Source organism: Trichoderma evansii (assembly GCF_050947405.1).
Source record: "Trichoderma evansii strain SZMC 28006 chromosome Unknown GGI43scaffold_34, whole genome shotgun sequence".
Lineage (NCBI taxonomy): Eukaryota > Fungi > Ascomycota > Sordariomycetes > Hypocreales > Hypocreaceae > Trichoderma > Trichoderma evansii.
In genome coordinates this window covers 76,826-98,038 of record NW_028145172.1, presented here as the reverse complement: position 1 = coordinate 98,038, position 21,213 = coordinate 76,826, and the positions used below count along the sequence as shown (strand labels likewise).

At 47.1% G+C, this 21,213-nt stretch overlaps 6 protein-coding genes across 6 annotated transcripts; 3 read left to right on the top strand and 3 right to left on the bottom strand.

The window, feature by feature from the left end:
• Positions 1 to 364: 364 nt before the first annotated feature.
• On the bottom strand, positions 365 to 2,109 carry GGI43DRAFT_431748 (uncharacterized protein; the record flags this gene model as incomplete). The annotated part of the gene is made up of 2 exons (XM_083209450.1): positions 365 to 1,813; positions 1,894 to 2,109. The coding sequence occupies 2 exons, from the start codon at positions 2,107 to 2,109 to the stop codon at positions 578 to 580; spliced, it is 1,452 nt and encodes a 483-aa protein (XP_083055536.1). The 3' UTR covers positions 365 to 577.
• A 1,501-nt stretch (positions 2,110 to 3,610) lies between these two features.
• GGI43DRAFT_431745 (uncharacterized protein) lies at positions 3,611 to 5,150 on the bottom strand (the record flags this gene model as incomplete). Its single annotated transcript, XM_083209449.1, has 5 exons — positions 3,611 to 4,075; positions 4,140 to 4,393; positions 4,458 to 4,545; positions 4,618 to 4,843; positions 4,908 to 5,150. The coding sequence occupies 5 exons, from the start codon at positions 5,148 to 5,150 to the stop codon at positions 3,708 to 3,710; spliced, it is 1,179 nt and encodes a 392-aa protein (XP_083055535.1). The 3' UTR covers positions 3,611 to 3,707.
• Positions 5,151 to 10,669: 5,519 nt separating this feature from the next.
• On the top strand, positions 10,670 to 12,560 carry GGI43DRAFT_431741 (putative G-protein coupled receptor protein; the record flags this gene model as incomplete). The annotated part of the gene is made up of 3 exons (XM_083209448.1): positions 10,670 to 11,390; positions 11,461 to 11,727; positions 11,795 to 12,560. The coding sequence occupies exons 1-3, from the start codon at positions 11,134 to 11,136 to the stop codon at positions 12,558 to 12,560; spliced, it is 1,290 nt and encodes a 429-aa protein (XP_083055534.1). The 5' UTR covers positions 10,670 to 11,133.
• A 1,135-nt stretch (positions 12,561 to 13,695) lies between these two features.
• GGI43DRAFT_388582 (fungal specific transcription factor domain-containing protein) lies at positions 13,696 to 16,310 on the top strand (the record flags this gene model as incomplete). Its single annotated transcript, XM_083204090.1, has 8 exons — positions 13,696 to 13,857; positions 13,920 to 14,056; positions 14,149 to 14,343; positions 14,402 to 14,531; positions 14,591 to 15,006; positions 15,064 to 15,604; positions 15,665 to 15,744; positions 15,818 to 16,310. 8 exons carry the CDS (start codon positions 13,696 to 13,698, stop codon positions 16,308 to 16,310), a joined length of 2,154 nt encoding a protein of 717 aa, XP_083055533.1.
• A 338-nt stretch (positions 16,311 to 16,648) lies between these two features.
• On the bottom strand, positions 16,649 to 18,935 carry GGI43DRAFT_418167 (arylsulfatase; the record flags this gene model as incomplete). The annotated part of the gene is made up of 2 exons (XM_083207510.1): positions 17,991 to 18,935; positions 16,649 to 17,894 (listed from the first exon to the last, which is right to left on the bottom strand). Coding segments are annotated over exons 1-2 (1,835 nt in total), but the record flags the coding sequence as incomplete, so codon positions are not given.
• Positions 18,936 to 21,194, top strand: GGI43DRAFT_418166 (general substrate transporter). The gene is made up of 5 exons (XM_083207509.1): positions 18,936 to 19,369; positions 19,439 to 19,696; positions 19,769 to 20,086; positions 20,148 to 20,610; positions 20,663 to 21,194. Exons 1-5 carry the CDS (start codon positions 19,284 to 19,286, stop codon positions 21,074 to 21,076), a joined length of 1,539 nt encoding a protein of 512 aa, XP_083055531.1. The 5' UTR covers positions 18,936 to 19,283; the 3' UTR covers positions 21,077 to 21,194.
• Positions 21,195 to 21,213: the final 19 nt, after the last annotated feature.

The following is a 21,213-nucleotide window of genomic DNA, read 5'->3' as shown; positions in this document are numbered from 1 at the left end:
TTTCTCCTCAGTTTTATTTCAAGAGTCGATCTGCCGTTTCAGAAACAGCGCCACTCAGAGTGAGATTTGTAAATACACGTCAGATAACAAAAACCTAGAATGCCTATTATTCAACAAACTATAAGAGAGCATGACGAATATCCCGAGTAGAGCCTTATTCATATCTCCCATCAATTGACTTTCCCTGGGGTTAGCTCATTTCTTTTTCTGAGCGTCTCAGCATGAACTTCACTCCACGACAAATTCCAATCCTTGGACCCGACACTCTATCATGTAAGCTTCTAATAGCTCACACAAGTCAAGTTATGCTTACCTAAATGTCCCCAATCCACCTCAGTCTGAAGAATCAGGGCCAACGAGGCGTGAAGACAATGTACAGAGTGGAACAGTGCCGCATTCGCGAATTTGCCAATTATTATGTGCTAGTACCCTAAAGTGGTGGCCGCGCTCTGCAGCCTATCCTGAAGGTAATTTGCCCGGAGCAAAAATTATTAGATGGAGATATATGTATGAACCTCGAGAAAACCCCCAGCGCATTTACTCATGATAGATGAAGACAAAGTGAAGACAAAAGTTATTAAGCCATGGCCCTAGCCTCAGCCTCCAGAGTCCTCTGTATTTCCGCCCACTTCCCTTTAGCACGGTATCCACACATCCAGTAGTTACCCTTCGAGTCTTTACCCATGAACAGGAAGCCCTCTCCGAACTGAAAGGGCATCTGACTGTGGTTGATGTACGACGGAAGACATGCCTCGCTGCGTGGATTGACAGCCGCGGCAGAAAAGTCCATGTTGAAGAGGTCAGATTGGGTCCAGTTGGAGTAGCTAAGCTGGTGAGTCCGGCTTGAGCCAAAGAATATCGGCAATGCGACGGTCTGCTCTCGGAACATGGCCCAGTAGGCCTCGATCTGCCCACGAGATCTCTGGACGTTGACAGCCTCTCGAATCTTTGCCGCAGTATAGCTGAGCGGCTTGCTAAGGATGTCACTGGCTGGTAGCAGCACATTCATGAAGCCGAAGCAGTTTGCCACGTACGGCTGATCGGTGGGTAATAGATCGACCATGAGTGTTCTTCTCATAGATCCTGCCAGCTGAATCGTAACAGGCGTATCTGAGTTTGGTGGGAGGTGGCTCAAGGCCATTCGGGAGCACCAGGCAGTGAGGATGTCGTTTTCGGTCAAGAATGGTTTCTTTCCCGCCTCGGCTTGGGCTGTGAGCTCTTCCATGGCGTCGTCGAACATCTTGTCTACATACGCGCCGGGCAGACAGACCATGCGGTTTTCTTTGGCGCGGAATGCCAAATCGCCCAAGTTGTTGAAGACCCAGCCTGCCATTGCGCCATTAGACATACGCTCTTTCTCGAGTACATGTTTCTCAATCGGATATTTGCCGAGTTCAGCGCAGGGATCGCTGTCGAATCCGGCCTGCGGAAGGACCTCGTCATCTCGTCTTTCAAGCATCAAGATCCAGTTCTGCATGACGACTTTGTTGCCCAACGTGTCGCAAGCGATATGCAGCCAGTGTAGTGTCACGAGCGTCGAGTCTGTGAAAGAGACGATGTGGAGGCCGAACATAGGCCGGTCTGAGTATAGATAGTCATCGACGACGCCAGGACAGTCGGGACCTTTAGCCAAGAGCAAAAACTCATCAGGGTCTGCAACGATTGTTGCACCAGCGTTTGTCGTTGGTTTTGGGAGCTTGCTTGCTAACGGGTGGTCTTCTCTCTTCATGTCATGTACAATGCGGGTATAGCCAATGGCTGGGCGCTCGTTAGAGAAGACGGCTGGGACGTGATAGTCGAGTCCTCCTTTGGCCTAGTCATGGTCAGATACTGTTTTCTGTCGTTGCAAACAGTTCGATGCGAGCTATACGGCAAGATAAAGAGAAAACATACATTGCTTCGGAGCCGAGCTCCCATTTTCCCCCAGCCCGGTCTTTGTACCAGCCGGCTAAGTGCATCGCGAAGCTTCTCGGGATCAAGGACGTCATCGTAAACCATCAAGTTGTACAAGACAATTCTCGTCATCACTGGGCTATTGTCCAAGAAGCCCAAAGGGATAACCTTATCGGTCTCCACGCGAGCGGGCGCAGCCCGTCCAAAGAAACCCATAGCGGCTTGCTGTAGTGTGCAGTAGAGGTTGATATGAGAGACTTCCTGATCGTAAATCGAGCGAAGTGCCAACTAACCTGTCTGATGAAATGGCATGTGGTCTAATACCGCACTAACTTGCCAGGCGATATTTATGTCGGCGATACTAGTTGGAAACGCCGCTGCCGGCCCCTACATGCCCCAGCACCTTGATAATCAGAACCTGGTCCTACTTTTCCTACATTGGCCAGGCCCTGGGCTAGTGTTGTGTGTTAACTGGCAACAATTGCAGAAGCTGGAGTAAGTGTTTGATTCCCACAGGAATAGCTAATCAGCTGCGCCTCGTGCAGATCTCTCAAGACGAGACGTGCGTTTAAGTAATGCCAGTAGGGAGTGGCTTTCAGATGCTTCTAAACTTCTGGTTCAAGTCCCATTGGCACGAGATATTGGGGCCAATATATTTTGCTGTTGGTCGATAGCATTTGGTCGGCAACGCCGCTGCTGGCATTTCTAAACCTGATAGCTAGCATCCTGGTACCTAAGGATTGGTCTTACCTTTGCCACAGCCGTGAGGCTAATATGTAAAAACAAGGTTGTGACTTGTACATACAGGGCCTCGATACGGAATATGTACTCCACAAGGCACTGCAATAGCAATAAACTGCGAGACAAGAGTGCAGTGACAATCCATCCACCTGGGCTCTGTAGTGGTACAGTAGTACTTCATACATGCAACTGCTGTAATACCCCATTCGGATCCCTGTACGGCATTGTACCCGGATCAGGGGTCAGTTGAATCTGATTGGTGGGACTTGTGCTCTTTTTGAACTTGGTGGTACTACTAGCTGTGGGTTAGATCGCCCCTCCCATTGACAGCCCCTGCAGCCGTTATATGACAGATTCTTCAGCTTCCTTGCTTGGGAATTAGTCCATCTTCTAGTTCGATTCTACGCGTCACAATTGCTTTCTCGAATCTTTACAGCTCGAATCTTGGTAGAAGTAGAAGAGAGAGAGAGAAAATTCTCATTGGAGCTGCTTCGGAGGTAAAATTGGAGACCTGATGTCGATCCGTTCAACTAGACAAGAACTATATATGTAGAGAGGTGGACTTGCTCCAAAACTTGGCGTAGCAGAAAAGGGGGTCTAATTCCTTGCAAGCCTGCGTCTTCCCAGGTACTCGAGGCCGCCTTCTTCTGATTCTGTTTAAAGTGGGGCTCCACAAGGCCCGTTAGATACAACGTGCTGTTGGATGCAGAGCGAGGAGCCAATGGTGAATTTGCGACAAATCTCTCTCCTGAATACGAGTAGAGCAGGGTATCTCGCAGGACAATGCGAGTTCTGTGTGAACTGTCGGTTTTGTTGGCTCTCTCGTGGCAAGGGGGGGTGGAGCTTTCAAGTAGTGTACAGATGGGGAGAATTGCGTGAGATTTTATATTAGTGATTATAATTGCAAAAGTGCAGGCAGGTGTCTGCCGTACATTCTAAACAGGTAAAAACCCGCAGGTGCCTCCTTTTTCTATATCGAATGCCGGCTTCTATATAGCACCGGGCAATAAATCTAATAGCTTTTAGAATAAATAATTAAAAGTGGTAAACATATAATATATCATGAGTGCTGGTCAGACTATGACTTTCACATTTGTCTCCCAGTTGTCATGCCGATCATCTCTGGGGTCGAAACTGCTAGTCTCAACCCTGACTTCGGTTTCTCGAATGATATGATGCTTGCTGGAGGTATCATCATCCTCGGAGATTCTATTCCACGTGTTGCGAGATCCGGCCTTCATGTGCGACTTTCCTTGAGAGTTTAGATCGCCGAGCTGAGTGCCGCGTCCTCCATTAGACAGGGGCGCAGACTGGTTACCTGACCTTCCAGAAGAACCCCGGTAGTAAGCCTTGAAGAGCTGTTTCAGAGGCGGCAGGTTGCAGGCAATAATCCCAAAGCTGCCCTCTAGATGCGACCATATGACGAGCTGAGCTTCCTTGACTGTAGACATCGTTTAGCACTTGGGTAGTAGCATGGTGATTGGAGAAAGAAGAAGTGTACTCACCCAGATTATCCTTCGGATGGTATCTCTCGTCTGTCTGGGGATACATGGCAATACGCATGATAGCTGCAAAGCTGGCGAGCACACCGAGGCCGAGAATTGCACAGACTGATATCTTCTTTCTTTTGTTCATTTGCAAATTACGTACGATAAAAAAGGGCGTGATGGCGACAACCCAGTCTGTGGCGACCTGGATAGATGTTCCGATGTAGCTCATGATGAACCAGCCGTCTGGCGCCGGAGCCCAGCATTTTCCTCTAAGTGGTCGAGTTAAGTATGTATGAAGTCTTTCGAAGCATTGAGTGAGAAGGCTGTACGAACAGTTTCGGGTTCCATCTTGTTGCAAATGGCTTGCAGTCGGAGAAGAGAAAGATGAGAGCACCAAATGCAGTGAGGGCCATGATGCCCACTGTCGAGACTTGTCAGCATAATTGACTTGCATAGGCAGACCTGATCTGCCACATTGTCGAGAGATACTTACTTGAGCCAAAGAGAGCATATCTGTAGCGGTTCTGTGTACATATCCTTAAGATGGTAAAGGCAATAGAAAACTTGGTGAGTGTTGAGGATCCGAAGTAAATCAGCTCGTACAACAGTTGCAGCTCCTTGGCTCTGACCTTCATAAACGGATTGACGGCACTATCTGGAGCACCAACGCCGTAATACGTGCCTGCGATGGCGAGAGCACAGGCAGGAAGATATGGGCCCTATAATGGAAGAATATCTCGTCAGCGAGCGCCCGCCGCATACGGGATCTTTGAATAGCCATACAAAACCCCCCACGGCCAGATAGTCATCGATGCCTATTGGCCTTCCTTGTTCCCGCCGAATAAATCGTACCCATACGCGAAGACTGAAGATTGCGGTGCACAAAATTGCCGTCGTGTAGACGACTCCCTGGATGGCGATGCCAGCGCCTGCGGGCTTTATTGGCGGCTGAGAGTTGGCAATCTCTTGAATCTGCTCTCCCGTGAGTCCGTTGAATTCCGGAGTATACGGAAAGTACGCCGCCATGGTGGCTTGAAGCTCGAAACGGCGATTTCCTTTTAGACAGGTGGGGAAACAACAAAGAACGACAGCCGACTGTTCACAGTAAGAGGCTCCTAAGTATTACTTATAACAAACCCCCCGAAAAAAAACATCCTTGATTATCAACGGCCGGGCCAATGGTACATACAGTTGCCCACCATAGTACCATGATATGGGAATATTACCCGCTATAGTACCGCGAAGCAGGAAGCTTCCTATCTGGAAGTGATCTGCGTTCGCTCATCAAATTTTCCGATCCCTGTTCTGGACACGCGTAGAGGAGACACATACAATTACAGGCTCATGGTACCATCTCTGACTCTATAAATTCATTCCTGGCTGTCAGTGCCGGTAAACTATATTAGAGGGTGGAGTTGAGGGTAGCCCATAACAGCATGCCATACAGTTAGGCCAAATAGGCAAAAGCTTGGACTATGTACCAGTTTGGCATGGACACATACAGTAAGGGATCAACATGTTACAAGGAACCAGGTTACAATTCTTTTCTCTCTCAAGGGCCGGTCCCGAAGCCCTGGCTCTCATACGAAGCACGTAGTTGTAAGATGCCCAATGTAGTCTAACAAGGCTAGGTCTTTTTAGCGCCGACGGAGATCATCCTGGCTCGCAACCGGACTTTGGACCAACCGGATGTAAGCCCCTAGCCCACTAGCTGCTCGCGATAGTATTCACGTAACGGTCTGCTACTCCGTCACTTGTAGGAAAAATCGGTGAACACTTGGTATCGTGTAGGATTCTAGAGTATCTGCCAGCAAGATTTCAAAATGCAGCAAGGTGGCAAATGATTCGCACATCTGGAAACGGCCAATCGGAAATCCCGCTTTTTTTTTTAACGGGGTACTTGTCATATTCGGATTTCTTTGCATTTCTCACCAAGAATGTCGGTTTTTGTATAGTTACAGGGCCCGAGAAGGAAGCCAAGATCAAAGGACATTATCCGTCTTTCTATCTCGACTGCTGTGGCATCTAAGGAGTTTGACAGTGGCAGCTGCATTCTTGTTAACTCGGCGCGGCTTCGCTTAACACCAGGGTACTTCATTGGCGCCTACTTGGCATTTTCCGGCGCCCTGGAACCTGGGAGCCCTGTTATTACCTTGTAGCACCACGCTGGCACGGTAACCTAATCTCACTATTTTCGATTACTCTGTATACAGACATTGAAAAAGGGGGGGAGACTAATGGATATTTTATTTAAATCGCTAGCTGATCAAATAATGAATATAATTTGCAAATATCAGTGCCTTGTACCAGCACTCCTTTTATAACAGCCTACAAACGAGCTTACAAACATATCTTCTCTATATAAGAGTACCAATACCCTATCACAGTATCAACCGCTGTTGGCAGCTGGGGAGGAAAAGCCTGTCTACCTATTCACCCATCTCTCACACAATCAGCTATAGAACTTTTCATATATAATTCAAGGAGTATAACAGCGCATATTAGAGTGCAAAAAGCATAGATTATATGCAATCCTGTATAGTTTAGAACCAGTTCGTGAGCTAGAATGGCAAGTAAACAAAGGGGAACGTCAGGGCCAAAAGCAAGCAGTGTAGTTATCTGTGCCTTTTATAACGCTATAACTTCATTACAGTAACGTTATATATTCCACTTGTTTACCACCGTAAGACATGTTATCATCTTATTGAGGCTTGAGTCGCCTTATATTTCAGTCAGCTTTGACGCGAAACCCAGATGTTAAACCTTTAGCTCGATTTAGTAATAGAACACAGGATGTTGAAGTTACGCGGTCAGCCCGCAGGCTATGACTTGGTATTATCATTTCCATTATCAAGGATCCATGAATCATACTAGGAGGCAAAAAAAACCCCAGACAACCCGTCCGTATTCCATTTCCTGTCAGGCCGGAGATTAGAGGCTCTCGGAAAATTAACGTTGAGGGTAAGAAGTGGATAACAGGATACTGCCCAAAGCGTGGCTTCTCAGTGTTCACATAGGTATATAAATTTCAAGAGCACCGCTCACCATGCCAATTATATGTCTCTAAACCTTTTGCTTGGGCCTACGTCGATCCCAATACTTCTAACCTTGAGAATAGTATGTGCACTCAGTCTCAGATGCGACGCCATTCTCGGCTGCAAATGTATACGGTAGATGTATGTATGTAGAGGTGGACGGAAATTCTCTATGACCCGTATATATCATTATAAACTCTCATGATATTGTTACCTTCTATATTGAGTGACCATGCGATAGCGGCGGGATGCTCAAAGCGGATACCAAGCCGACCTACGTATCACCGCTCTTCGCCTTCTGTCCCTGCCGATGACTTAAAAAAGATGCGAGGTGATGCATGTTTCTCCAAATCTCCTTTGGACAAAGATATCGAGAATCTAGCACGGAGAAGGATAATCCTTCGCCAAATTGAATTGAGTAAGATTCAGCGAATGCTGTAGCATATGAACTGAGGCTTCATATGGCTGCCCTATGGTATCGCTTCAGCAACCTAGACAACCACGCTACATCGTTTCTCTCTCATTCGGCAGAGATCGATATCCTCATAGCGTCCATACTCGCTATCTATTATAGATCAGTTGAAAGCACCAACGATGTGCATACTACCTGGTTCATCATAAGCCACCGTTTCCCTACATCAGAGATTCTCATATGGCTGCCACAACAAAGAGAAGCCCCATGGCATGAGTTTTTTTTTTTTTTTTTTTGTATCCCACGAGGGTGTAGATCCTTATTTGTCGCATTTATGGATGGCGATTTCGGATATGTTCATTTAACAACCGTTGCGTGAAGCCCAAAGAATAAAGATTTTGATTGTAATTGAGAACAGTAGCGCTGTTACCCCAGGTGGCGGCTCCGAGTTTCTAAACGTCGTGGTCGACGATAATAAATTAAATGGTTTATTATAGAAGAGGACGTGTATAAGTCGCTCTTTATGACGATTGTCAACAGCATCCCCCTCTATACTCGAGAATCGCGGAAAGAGAAGGTAAAGGCTGTAATTGGATTTGTGTAAGACGAAGAGGCCAATATAGTACTAACAGGGTCTTAACAACACGCACCTAGGATAATAGCTCTCAGGTTTTTTACGATATCTTTTATTAAATTATATATCCCAAGAGAAAGACTATGACTACTGCGGCGATCCTGTAATTTGGTGTTGCGCAAAATGCGTCTAGGGTAACGGCGCGGGCATGGCGCGGAGTTTCGAAGAGTAACAACTAGCACTTGCCCGGCACTACGCAGCTTTCATTGAGTTCTCCATAATTTAATACAGGGCATGATAAAATGTGCTACTGAGATAGCTTGGATCTCTATCATCCATCTTGTCCATTCCGATGCTATGGCGTACCGGACAGGCGGTTTTCTAAGATCTATGAACACATATAACAGGGTTCGCCTCTTACCTCTCTCAATGGTACTAAACGCCTTGCCTAAACATGTCAAACAGTAAGACGACTGCTAATACAAAGAACACCAGAATTGGGGCGAGACGGCGAAGAGTCTAACTGAAGATGGCAGTGTCGATTGCAGTATTAAAGGAAAGCTATGTCAGCTAGCCTGTCCTCTTAACTGATCACGACACCAGCTTCTCATGCACTTGAGACTGATCTAGGTCGGAGGAGCATCATCGATACGTCAAAGTCTCGAGACTGTCCGTACGGGCGGGCACGTTTTCCAAGCGGTGGTCTCGACTCTTCTGAGCCACTAAGTCGGCCATTTAATGCAATGGAGCTGGCCAGCCAAGCCACAATTCGGGCTATTGAAGTTGGCAATCGTCTGAATGGTTCCCACGAGCACTGTTAGATGTCGGTAAGATGAAGCCTGTCAATTGATAAGAGAATTTTAAAATTAACAAGATGCGTGAGATGTGTCATTGCATCGTAAGCGGATATCTCCCATCACTTCGCTATTCATATTACTTCCAAGAATCGCCTCAGTTAGTTGAGTCGCAAACCCCAAGAGAAAATTAGTATCGACTTGAGAAGCAGCTTGTGGAACCTAGTGAAAGCCCGCGCCGGTGCAGCATTCAACTATTACTGAAGGAGCCAGACTAGCATGGTTGATGGTCCAGCTCTAGTACGGTTCTTTTGCCGTTAAAGGTAACATGTGATGCTGGTCAATTGATCAAATAGTTATACTAGTAATAGAAGGTAGGCCTGGGATATTCTGAAATAGCATGTGCATGTAAGCAGACCGACCCTTAGATATTACTAGGCATCCTGGCGTGGACATTTCTTCTCATAAGCCTTATTAGGTGATTCGTATGTTAGGCTGTTTGATGGCTTAGTCGACTTAGTCATCTCTACTTAAAAAAAGACTGCTAATAATAAGATTCTTATCGATATGGCAGCTATGTAATGAGGTTAACTTTGATTAAGTGTTGAATTACCGTGCTATAGCAGTAATGCTACGTTGTGAGTTAGTAAGCCCGCTTTGGTGAAGTGAAGCTTATTACAACATTGAACTTATTCCCTTCGCGGAAGAAACGGATGGGGTAGACTCAGCCCCGCGTCTTCACAGCAAGCCCAATGGCTCCAAAAAGGATAAATCTGAGAAAAAAGGGCAGCCTCTGTGGCGCTAGCTACGCAGAAATGGCATTAAAGACATGGAGCGGGCACCAATTACTTTCAGCTCCAAAGTCTGTTGGACCAACCAAGTGATGATTTGCTGACGTACTCCATAAATGGTACTGGTAGCCCAGTCACCTGAGGAAATGCAAGGACCGCCATACGCCCAGCCAGGGTAGTATCTCGTTGCCTGCCAGCGTGTTGCTTGTACGGCAACGCCGAGAACTGAATGGCCTGCTATAGAGCACTACTGCAGTTGATGAGACAGGATCGGCCATCAAGCGCCGAATGTACTTCGTATGCGTATCCGATTGGCATTCCAGCGTATTTGGCGTCATGCTAAGTTACCGGATAAGAAGCATCATCGTTACCCGCATGCAGGATCACAACCACGTGAGAGCTCTCGAGACTCTTATAAGTTAGTATGAAGTACTTCGTATATAGGCACCAGGGTTATGCTTGAGCCGGCAGTTAGCCTTTGTATGCTGTACTTTCATGAGAAACAAGCTTGTCTCACCCAAAATGAGTTTGGCGAGATCGCTGAAGACCGCCAGGCCAGCCACCCCCAACAAGACAACGATGCACACAGCAGCCAATGATTGGCGGGTGTCTCGGCAGCAGCCAATGGAGGGATTCATGGACGGCCAGATCTTCGGCAATTTTTTTTTTTTTCAAAGGGCTGAAAGTTCCTCCGCCAGTTGGGCTGAGTTGCTATTTTCACCGCTTCAGCTACCGAATAGCTTGTCGGGGTTTGAAACTCCCGGCAGTGCTTCTCCATGCAGCGTAGTCGGAAGGATCAGGTCCTGCAGGGCAGAGTAAATGATAGTTTGGCGCCACAGCCTGTCGGTGAATTGAGATTGAAGAAGCTTAGGCAAGATTGTGCGAGCGGTAATAAAGCGAGCTGGCCTCAGAGGTTGCGCGTCGCTTGAATTTGACCGACACATCAAGTTAATTTCGAAACCGACAGCCATCGGCGCAATGATTCCCTGTTGTCTGTATGATCCTCTGGAACCTCAACTTCTGCTGCCTTCATCTTAACCAACAGCATAATGATCGAGCATGGATGCTGAAGGCTCTCCTCCAAGACCGCGACACAGCTTCGCTGAACTCGTATTTAGCTCAATTAAGAAAATCGACAATAGGAGGGAATTAGTTCATAGCCGAACAGCAACAATATCTGCGATTATCTGCCGAGACATTTCGCAATCTTGGCGATATTTTTATTACTCCCTGCTATCGTAACCATCGTTACGTGCGCCAACCTATCTTTTCTCTCTCGCTCTCTCTCTCGCTCTCTCTCTCTCTCAAACCTGTGTGGCGATAATCAACATCAACTTCGCGTCAGCAAGCGTCTCGATCACTATTCACCTACAGATGTATCCAGTAATCGACCTAAACAAGTCATGGCCGACCTTTCGGAGGCGCAATATCGTGCCATCTCCATTATTGAGCGCACAGGTTCAACATTATCGATGCTAGGATGCTTTTTTACGATATTCACGTTTTGTTTCTCAAAGTATTTCAGCAAATCTATCAATCGGCTAGTCTTTTATGCTTCCTTTGGCAACTTAATAACGAATATTGCTACCATGATGTCTCGCGCTTATATCGACTCACCGAATTCAGCTGGTTGCCAAGTGCAGGCGTTCATAATTCAGTGGTATGTCCTCTTGAACCGATGTCGCGGGACGCAAGTACAGCTCAAGCTAACATAGAGCGATCATGCACAGCTTCATGCCGGCCGATGTATTTTGGACGTTGGCCATGGCCGTCAACGTTTATCTTACCTTTTACCACAAGTATGACGCTAGAGCTTTGCGAAAGATAGAACCAATCTATTTGATATGCTGCTACGGCCTTCCATTTGTCCCAGCATTCACTTTTATTTGGGTAAAAAATAGCAGTGGAGATCGAATTTATGGGCCTGCAGTTTCGTGGTGCTGGATATCGAGCGAATGGGATGCTCTTCGCGTCGCGGCCCTTTATGCTCCTATATGGTAAGTAGCTCGTGAATTACATTACGGCAAGTGGAAACGGAGATGAGAGTTGCTAATTACGCCGAAGGATTTGTGTTATACTCACATTTTCTATCTATATTGGAGCTGGTCGTACTATATACAAAGTACGAAAGCAAGTTTACGTCTTTCAATCGTCTGACCTCGACCCTATTTCAATCGACGAGGTTATGACGTCCAACCCTTCAACCGATGCAGCGACTCTAACAATGGAGTCCATGTCGGGAATTGAGCCGGCAAAACTTGGCCAGAATAGTAGCCAACCTAGCTATGGAGGCGGCTCAAGCTCGGAAACAGCAACGAGGCCTCAATCAGTCCATATTGGCACCAACCTATCCAATCTGTCGAACCAATCTTATGGATCGCAATCAACCTACTACTACGCTTCACCTCAAAGTGGCTCAAATCCACCGCGACCAAGCGGTAACCATGGCAATGTGGCATCACGAGCCTTCCGCTCAATCCGCCGGCGAAATCACGAGCGAGACAATGCCGCTTGGTCGTATACCAAGTGTGCTCTCTTATTCTTTACTGCCATGCTTATCACATGGATACCGTCCAGCGCCAATCGCCTATATTCTCTCACGCACGACAGAACTACTTCTACAGTGCTAGAATTTATGAGCGTTTTGGTGCTTCCTTTGCAGGGATTTTGGAATTGTCTCGTTTATATCACAATATCCTGGACGGCCTGCAAGAATTTATTCCACGATATGTGGTTGGCAATTCGATCAGCCGCTATTAGCCGCATGGAACGTATCCGCAGAAAGCCCAATCCGGAAAACCAAGAACAAAGTCCAGAACAGTTAGTCTAAAACGGCGATGGTCATAATGTTTTGTCTAATGTCGGATTGGGAGCGAGTTGCAGCCTTTGTTTCGCAGGCGAAGGAGAGACGGCTGTTTCTATATACACAAGTAGAGGTACATATATGAAAGCGACAAGCGTGGGACGTTTCGCGGCAATGAGTTATTCGCAGGATGGAGTACACGGCGTACAGGTTACAATAGAGCAAAGGCGAGGATATACCCATGATGCACAGAGTATTAAATATTCCAATACATATACGTTGATGGATGTACTATGGGGTAGTTTACATTTTCTTCTAACAGCTGCATGATAATCACCGGTGTAAATAAATACCGTGTAGAGGGAGCCGAGGCTGCTTCAGCGCAACTCGCATTGTACGCTGCAAAGAATTTGCCGTACATGTAGTAAATCACGAGCACACTACGGAGTTCGGGCCACTAGCAGATGAATTCTCTTAGCCAGATATGAGATAGTTTGCACCCTAGACAACATTAGCGCAGAGCACTATTGGGCTAGAGATATTGTGGAGGTCTGAATCCAGCACCAGCTCCGGCTCTGCTGCCAATAAACGGCACAGACAGTCAGTACAGCCCAAAACCGCCGCCGTTGGATGGGTAGGGTGTGACTGGCACTTCTTACAGCATCTCGCGAATATAGCATCAGCTTGTTTTTTGATAACGGTGTCCAGATAGTCCTTCTGACTGCAAATACAGTCCGCATAGCTTTATACAGTTGCCGCCTATTAGAGCTCAGTGCTTACGAGCTGCAATCCAGTCTGGGCATTCCATTACGCCATTTCTATTATACATTCTGTAATCCAGCGTGTCATGCCCATCTCCACTTCTCCGCTACCCCAGATCTCCATTTATTTTGTTCTCAAACCCCTAACTCACCCACCGTCATATGCACAATTACTCCCCGTGGGAAAATACAATGTCAACCGGATGTGTCGTTTGCCGCTCACGAAAGGGAAGCTGACCAACCCAATCACCCCTTTCATGCCAATTCCCGTCTAGCAGCATGAGTGCTTACATCCCAATAGGTTCGCTGCGACCGCAAATCGCCGACATGTCACAATTGCGATCGCCTTGGGGTGAATTGTCCAGGTTATAGTGACACAACAGCAATTCTATCACAGAAAGATGGGTCGCGACAGCGACTTCAAGATTCAGTGGATTTCATCTATCGGGCATCAGGGGTTGAGAAGCGCAGAGTTGGGTCTTGTGATGAATGCCGTCGGACAAAGAGTCGCTGCTCTCGCACACGACCTGTTTGTAAACGCTGCACGAGGAAAGGATTTACGTGTAAATACAACGCCAAATACGACGCTTCTGCTGCCGGCAACGCTGCCACTGCTACTATTCAGTCGCCGCAGTCATCAACAGTGGCAGACACCAGCGTAGTAGCAGGCCCTTCTGATGGCGGCCTCGTATCTACACCTGGAAGCCAGGCTGGCTCGATTACTATGCCTCTATCATCGTCAATTCCACAACATTTGCAATGGTATGTACATCCCAGAGAGAGGGAACAAACGAGCAGCAATATGCTAGAATGTGATCATTACGAGACATATATTCACCCCCTTCCTCTTATAGGCTATATTCAGATACCATACCACAAGACAAATTCCACTTGCAGTCTCTAGCGGAAATGTTCTTTGACCGAATATCCACTCTTCGCTGCTTAGGTTTTATCCATAAGCCAACCTTTTTTCAGGCACTGGACAGAGGCACTCTCAGCGAAGACTTTGGAGAAGCAGTCATCTATATAGTTGCTGCGCTTGGAGCCAGGTAATGCTATCGCCATTGTGTTGAAGCTCAGTTTCTCTTGTACTAATCCCGATGATAGAATGTATCTTCTGGATGATCCCAATCACTTCAATAATCCATTTCACGGCATTCCTGGGGCTGCGTGGGCCGAACGAGCCAGAGACCTTACTATGCGAGAGATAGCAAATCCCTCTCTTTCAACGATGATGGTTTGTGATCTACATTATCAGCCAGATTCTTAATGCCAATCTCTAACTTCGAATGGTAGGCAATGGTCCTCATCTGCGAGCATTCTATCTCTATGGATCAGCATGCTCTAGCGTTCGTCATCTTTGGATGTTGTGTGCGCATTATGAGATTACTCGGCTTGGACTCCCTGAAAAAGGCAACCGTTCCATCAGGTCTTGCTCATACGACGCAGCTAGAAATAGAAAGAAGACTGCTGTGGTCTTGTTATCTCATGGATAGCTTTCTTGGCGGTGGAGTAGACGGGAACTTGTACTGGAAAGACGATTTTCCATCTGTGCCACTGCCTTGCTCTGATGCGAGCTTCATCGCCCAGGAGCAGTATCCCGACTTTGAACCGCCAAAGTTGAGTACATTCGAGCTCTACCCGGACCGTAGCTACCTCAATCTTCGTTCCCATACGATATATCTTGTGCAGCTGAGAACTCGGGTACTTAGGTCTGTCTCTGTACAAGTATAAGGTTCCTTGGACGAGCCACTAACAAAATTTTCTAGACTCATCAGAAGTTCTGATCAGGAAGTCAACATATGGGATCCCGGCTCCCCATTTCTCGACATCATTCATCGATTAGAAATTTGGTATGCTGGTTTGCCTGAGCAACTGGTGATATCCGATTTCAATGTTTACATTCACAAAGAACTCAACATTATTAGCGCTGTTTTTATGTTGCATTTTCTCTACCACTCCATTGTTTGTGACCTTACGCGAGTTTCACTCCCGGGATATGTCTTTCCGCTATCAGCCGCTTTCCATTCTTCTCCCCTGGAATTTCGCAGACAGTGCCAAGAGCGATGTCGATTTCATGCAGACGAGATATCACGACTTGTTCACTCTGGGTTTGGCTATGGTATCCAGGCTTTTGATGATTTGCACAGCTTAATGGCCACATTCGAGTCAACCAAAATCCAAATCATTCATACTGCTACAGCTACGTCAAATTCCATCGACATACGAGAGCGAACGAGCCACAATATTCGATTAAATATGCGAGCGTTGGATATTCTTCATCTTCAGAAGGATAAATCGAATCCTTATGTTAGACCATTTTGAACAGTCCATAAGATCAAAGTAAGATGATGCTGACCATGGTTACAGCACAAAGCCTTGATACCATTATTGGAAAAGTTCGACTTCAATAACGTTGTGGCCGAATGGCAAGCTTATCCAAGCCCAATGTTCGTTGCTCAACATGCCCCCTCAGGATCCCTAAACGGCTGCTGACATTTACATTTTTCTTTTCCTTTCTAGATCAATGAATTCGGAACAAGCCGAAGTTACAGGCCCAGAGGATGCCGCGTATTTAAGCAGTTTAGCTCCTTTCCGCCTCGCAAAAGAGGAGATTCGCGCTCAGATACGACAACGAAGAGGATCTTCTCCAGCAAGAAACGATTTACCCGACTCACCAGTCATAGTCCGCCCACCGCCCATCATCTCCTTGCCTCAAAAAGACGCCCTTGATGGCATTAGTGACGCCGGTGGAAACGCCGGTCTGCTAGGAAGTGCAAATTTTTCTCTAAACCATATCCAGCTAGCATCTACAACACACCCTACACCTCCTGGCGCCAGTGGCCAGGACATACCGGCAGAAATTCAGGGGGGAGTAGCGAAGGAGATGGTTGATTTGTCAGACTTGGCAGAAGACTACATCCGGATGGCAGGTGAGATGGCTAACTATATTTCTTGGGACATATCGGAGCCACATTCATGGTTAGATTTCGACATTAGCTCGAATAATATATGACAGCAGCGTCCACTCCGTTTTGAGGACGAAGGAAAGCTGAAGTTTTAGGCCTTTACTAAGCACATACATATAAGATGGAAGAGCGGAAACAGCTTAATAACAGGCGGCTGGCCTCTCTAGGGTTATTCTCTTTTTCTCTAGAAGAGAGAGTACAATTTTCCTATTTTTTGTTTTTTTAAATTACAGCAAACTGCCTAGAAGACTTTTCCTATTATACAGCTGGGACAATTCCTGTCAGTTCCTTTGGTGTTATTTCTGGCCTTCCAATATACTTGATCCATGCATACGGATCTTCCATCTCATCTTGCAGAGTTGTCTGCTGGGCACCCTGGATGGCCTTTGGATACTCGCCAGCAAGACCGACAACTCCAACGTCTTTCCTATATTCTTCCCACAATGCGAGCATCTCCTTGAGTCTCTCTGGCTCCTTTTCGCTCAAATCGTTCGTCTCGCCAGGATCTGACACGAGATTGAATAGCTCCCACTTCTGGGGACCCTTGGGTGCAGGCACATATGTTATTTTCCAGTCACCGCGACGCAGAGCTCCAGATCCAGCAATCTCAAAGCCTGCTACATAGTCGGTTTCATGGATAGGCGACTTGCGACTCCAGCCACTAACAGACTCGAGGTAATTTCTCCAGCTCTGGCCACGCAGCGACGCAATCTTACGCCCATTGTACTCTGAGCCCGGGTGTTTGAGCCCAGCAAAGTCCAACACAGTTGGCACAATATCCATGACAGTGCAGAACGCATCAGTGATCACACCTCCATCATCGCTGCCGCGGTGGTTGTTGATCCCCGCATGAGGCTTCACTACCAGGGGTACCCTGCAACCTCCTTCGGTGGAAAACATCTTGTACAGTCTCGATGGCGCGGTGGCAGCCTGAGCCCACAGAGGGCCATACCAAACAAACGAATTGCCCCGGCCAATATTATCCAGGCTGTTGTCATAATATTTGTTCACATGAGCCATGACGCTGTTACCAACCAAGGGAGTAGCTTCGTAGCTGGCTCCCTCAGCACCGTTGTCGCTCATGAACAAAATGAATGTGTTGTCATACTCGCCCGTCTTTCGCAAATGATCAAGAACGCGGCCGATGTTCCAATCCATCCGATCTACCATTCCCGCGTACACTTCCATAGCCCTTGCAGAGGCGGTACGCGTTTCTTCATCTAAAGACTCCCAGTTCTTTGCCTCAGCCCCTGTCGTAACAACAGGATGGGCTACTGCATCTTGACCAACAAGGCCGAGAGACTTGAGTCGCTCAAGGCGCTTCTGGCGCAGCACTTCCGGCCCGTCTGCATATTGACCCTTGTACTTGTCACAGGTCTCTTTGGGCGCCTGTAGGGGCCAGTGCGGTGCGCTGAAGGGAAGATAGGCAAAGAAAGGTTGTTGGCGCTCTTCCTCTGTGCGGGTTTCCAAGTACGAAATCATCCTGCCTGCATAACCGTCCGATGAATACCAATCTTCGCCAAGTTCTTTCTCGCTCATGTAGCGATCATCCTCTGCATGTAAAGCTCGCGTTGCCGTCTCGAAAAATCGCCCCGGCTCTGTGTTGGGATCCTGGTATTCAGGCTCATAGGCTATTTTTCGCGCTGATTAGAAAATGCCGTCTTATTCAAACAGAAAGGAGAAATGGGAAGGGTAAATAGCAGGGCTCGGAACTGGTAAGCTCATACCGTAATGATTCGCGCACCCTGGCAGAAGCGCTAAGCTTTTCTTGAAGCCGCGCTTGATAGGTAGGTGTTGCTTTTGCAAACCCAGGTGCCATTTGCCACTCATAACAGTGAAGTAGCCTCCATCAGATAACAGCTCTGGAAGAGCAACTACCTTTTCGTTCAGGTAACCCTCGTGGCCTGGTTGTCCCTTGTGAGCAGGTGAGCTGCGAACGAGTTCGTACAATTGTCCGAGCCCAGCAATGTGATGGTCTGTTCCCGTCATGAGCATCGAACGAGTTGGACTGCAAGCTGCAGCAACGTGATACTGTGTAAAGCGCAGAGACCCTTGCTGGGAGGCCAGCGAATCGATATGAGGGGTAGCTATCTCAGAGCCATAGCAACCAAGGTCACTGAAGCCAAGGTCGTCGGCGACTATGACGAGAAAGTTGGGTCGAGGATCCTTCTTGCTGCCCATTTTCGATGTGTTAACACCGCACGATACAAGACAGTATGTTGGAAGGTTTAAAGAGCAGCAGAATGTAAGAAACGCGCAACACGCTGACCATAAGACCAAGTTCAATGTATGAGCAAGAACTTTCTTTTTAATCATACACTAATAGGTATGGATCCATATGGAGTGTACAACTACTGTTACATAGTCAAATAGCTTTCCCCAGCCGTTCTTGTCAAAGCTGCGCGTGGCCACATGGAAGTCGGGGATTTGGCGGAACCGATATCCCCCAGCTTTCTGGCTCTCGCGAAGTATGGCATACAGAAACCATTCATATGGGGATTTTGCATACAAAGTCGCATCTCGCCATCAGATCGTGGGGCCATAAGCCATCCAGTTTGACCACTCACTCCGCATAAATTCTGGAGCCTTACTCGCGGCCCTCGCCTGCTGCCGGCTTTCGCACCGGACTTCGGTACCCTAGTTGGCGGTTTTCGGTGGCTCCAAGGGATTTTGGCAGCGGACAGCGTCCATTGCGAGTTGATCCATTTGGATGGTGCAATGCTCTACGATCCAGGCGTTCAAGGATTGGCAAGGTGACAAGCCAACACAGTTGTGGCTGCAGAACGTCGATATTGAAACATTCTATATATGTTGTGAATATCCTGTTTTTTTTTCGCCCGGAGATGGTGGCAACATCTGAAGCATTGGGACGCGACCAAACGCGGTCATCTTTTGCTCTCAGTATATAGAAAGTCATCTTGATCTCGTCTTCGTCTCCATTCGTTGCAACATATCATTTTTATTGATATTCCCTATATTTCAAAAGACTTGTTGTTGAATTCAAGAGCTTTATATCAAAGATGACAGTCGAATCATCTTCATCGGTAAACCTGTCTGCAGGTTACCGACTAAGGCAATTCAATGGCACGATTGTATTCATCATGCTGTAAGTGCTATATAAAATTCCACCATCCTCCGAATCGATGCATTTCCTAACTGTTATATGAACTTATAGGTATATGTGCTCCTGTGCCTTCAACTTTGGCTATGATGTTGGTAACTTTGGCGGAGTCCAGGGCATGCAGAGCTTCGGCAAGCGATTCGGCGAATGCAATCCAACAACAGGCGTCTGCAAGCTACCTCCGTGGTTGTCCTCCCTTATGACGTCTCTTCCCTTCCTCGGTAAGGCTTTAGGTGCCATTGCTTGTGGACCGATCGCCGAGCGATTTGGACGCAAGATGTGTGTCCTAGTTTTGGCTTGTTTATCATTCATGTGAGTCGATCCTATATTATATCCTGGGAGAAGTATGTTCTCTTGTTTTAGAAAGCCTGCTGAGTTTTGCAGTGGTGTTCTATTACAGACAACGGCTAGAACAAGCGCACAATTCACTGTAGGCAGATTCATCAGCTTTGGCATGACAGGTATGACCATTGTGGTAGTCCCGATTTATCTGGCCGAGACATCACCCAAAGTGCTGCGTGGTATGATGACGTCTACGCTGCAGCTCATGATTGTATTCGGGCAGCTGGTTGCCTCGTTGGTTACATATGGGACGCAGCATATCTCTGGTGATAAAGGCTGGCAGATTCCCGTCGGCCTGCAGTTCATTGCCCCAGCACTCATCGTGGCATTGCTACCCCTGGTACCTGAATCACCCCGATGGTAAGTACCGGTTATAGTATCTTGAACGTGTTTGTGTTATCTAACCTTTTACAAAATCTAGGCTCTTAACTCAAAATCGGCTCGAGGAAGCAAAGACTTCTCTTCGAAAACTATACAAAAACCATAGCGAGGCCGAAATTGATCAGGAGATTGACATTTTATGTCATGCTCATTCTACAGAACAAAAGGGTTCATGGGCAGAGGTCTTCAACAAAGACAACAGAAAGCGTACTATGGTTGCTGTGATTGCCATGTTTGGCCAGCAGATTACCGGTCAGGCATTCTCCAGCCAGTACTCTGTTGTATTCTACCAGTCAGAAGGCTACAAGAGCCAAGCTTTCCTGTTCAACATTTTGAGCAATGTCACCGGCCTTGTCTGTCTTATTGCTACCTGGTTTATCATCGACCAAGTCGGCAGACGACCGATGCTGATGACTGGTGGAATGGGAATGGCTATCTTCCTCTTTGTTGTTGGTGGCGTTGGAGTTGTCAAAAATCCTACCGACTCTGAGCGAGGAGGATTGGTAAGTTTTGAAGCCTTTTTCTCTCGTAAAATTGCATACTTACGGCTGCTAGGTGGCATCTTTCATATTATTCACTTGCTCTTACAACCTTTCTTGGGCCCCCGTTTCATACGTTGTGGTATCCGAAGCAGCCTCTACTCGCGTAAAGGAAAAGACGAACCTTCTGGCTTCTGTAATTTCTATCATTACCACATTTGTAACCTCGTTCACTATTCCGTATCTGCTTAACGCGCCGTATGCAGCGCTGGGGGCCAAGGTCGGATTTATCTACGGTGCTATTAATGTGGTAATGGTCATCGTGGCCTTCTTCTTCATCCCAGAGATGAAAGGGCGAAGCCTAGAAGAAGTTGACGAACTGTTCGCGACAGGTGTACCACTTCGAAGCTTTGGCAAAGCTACAACAACCCCCACAGCTACTTATATTGAAGACATTGCCAGGAAAGAGCCGGCTTCAGGGGAGACTTAGAATGTAATACATTCGGCAATAGTGGATAATTAGTGAGAAGGAGGTAGCCTTAGTTTTAAATTCAGTTAATATCAGCCCGTAATGAATCCTAGTATTTTAATCTTGATAGCTACCATCAGCTCTCTTTCCCACATTAA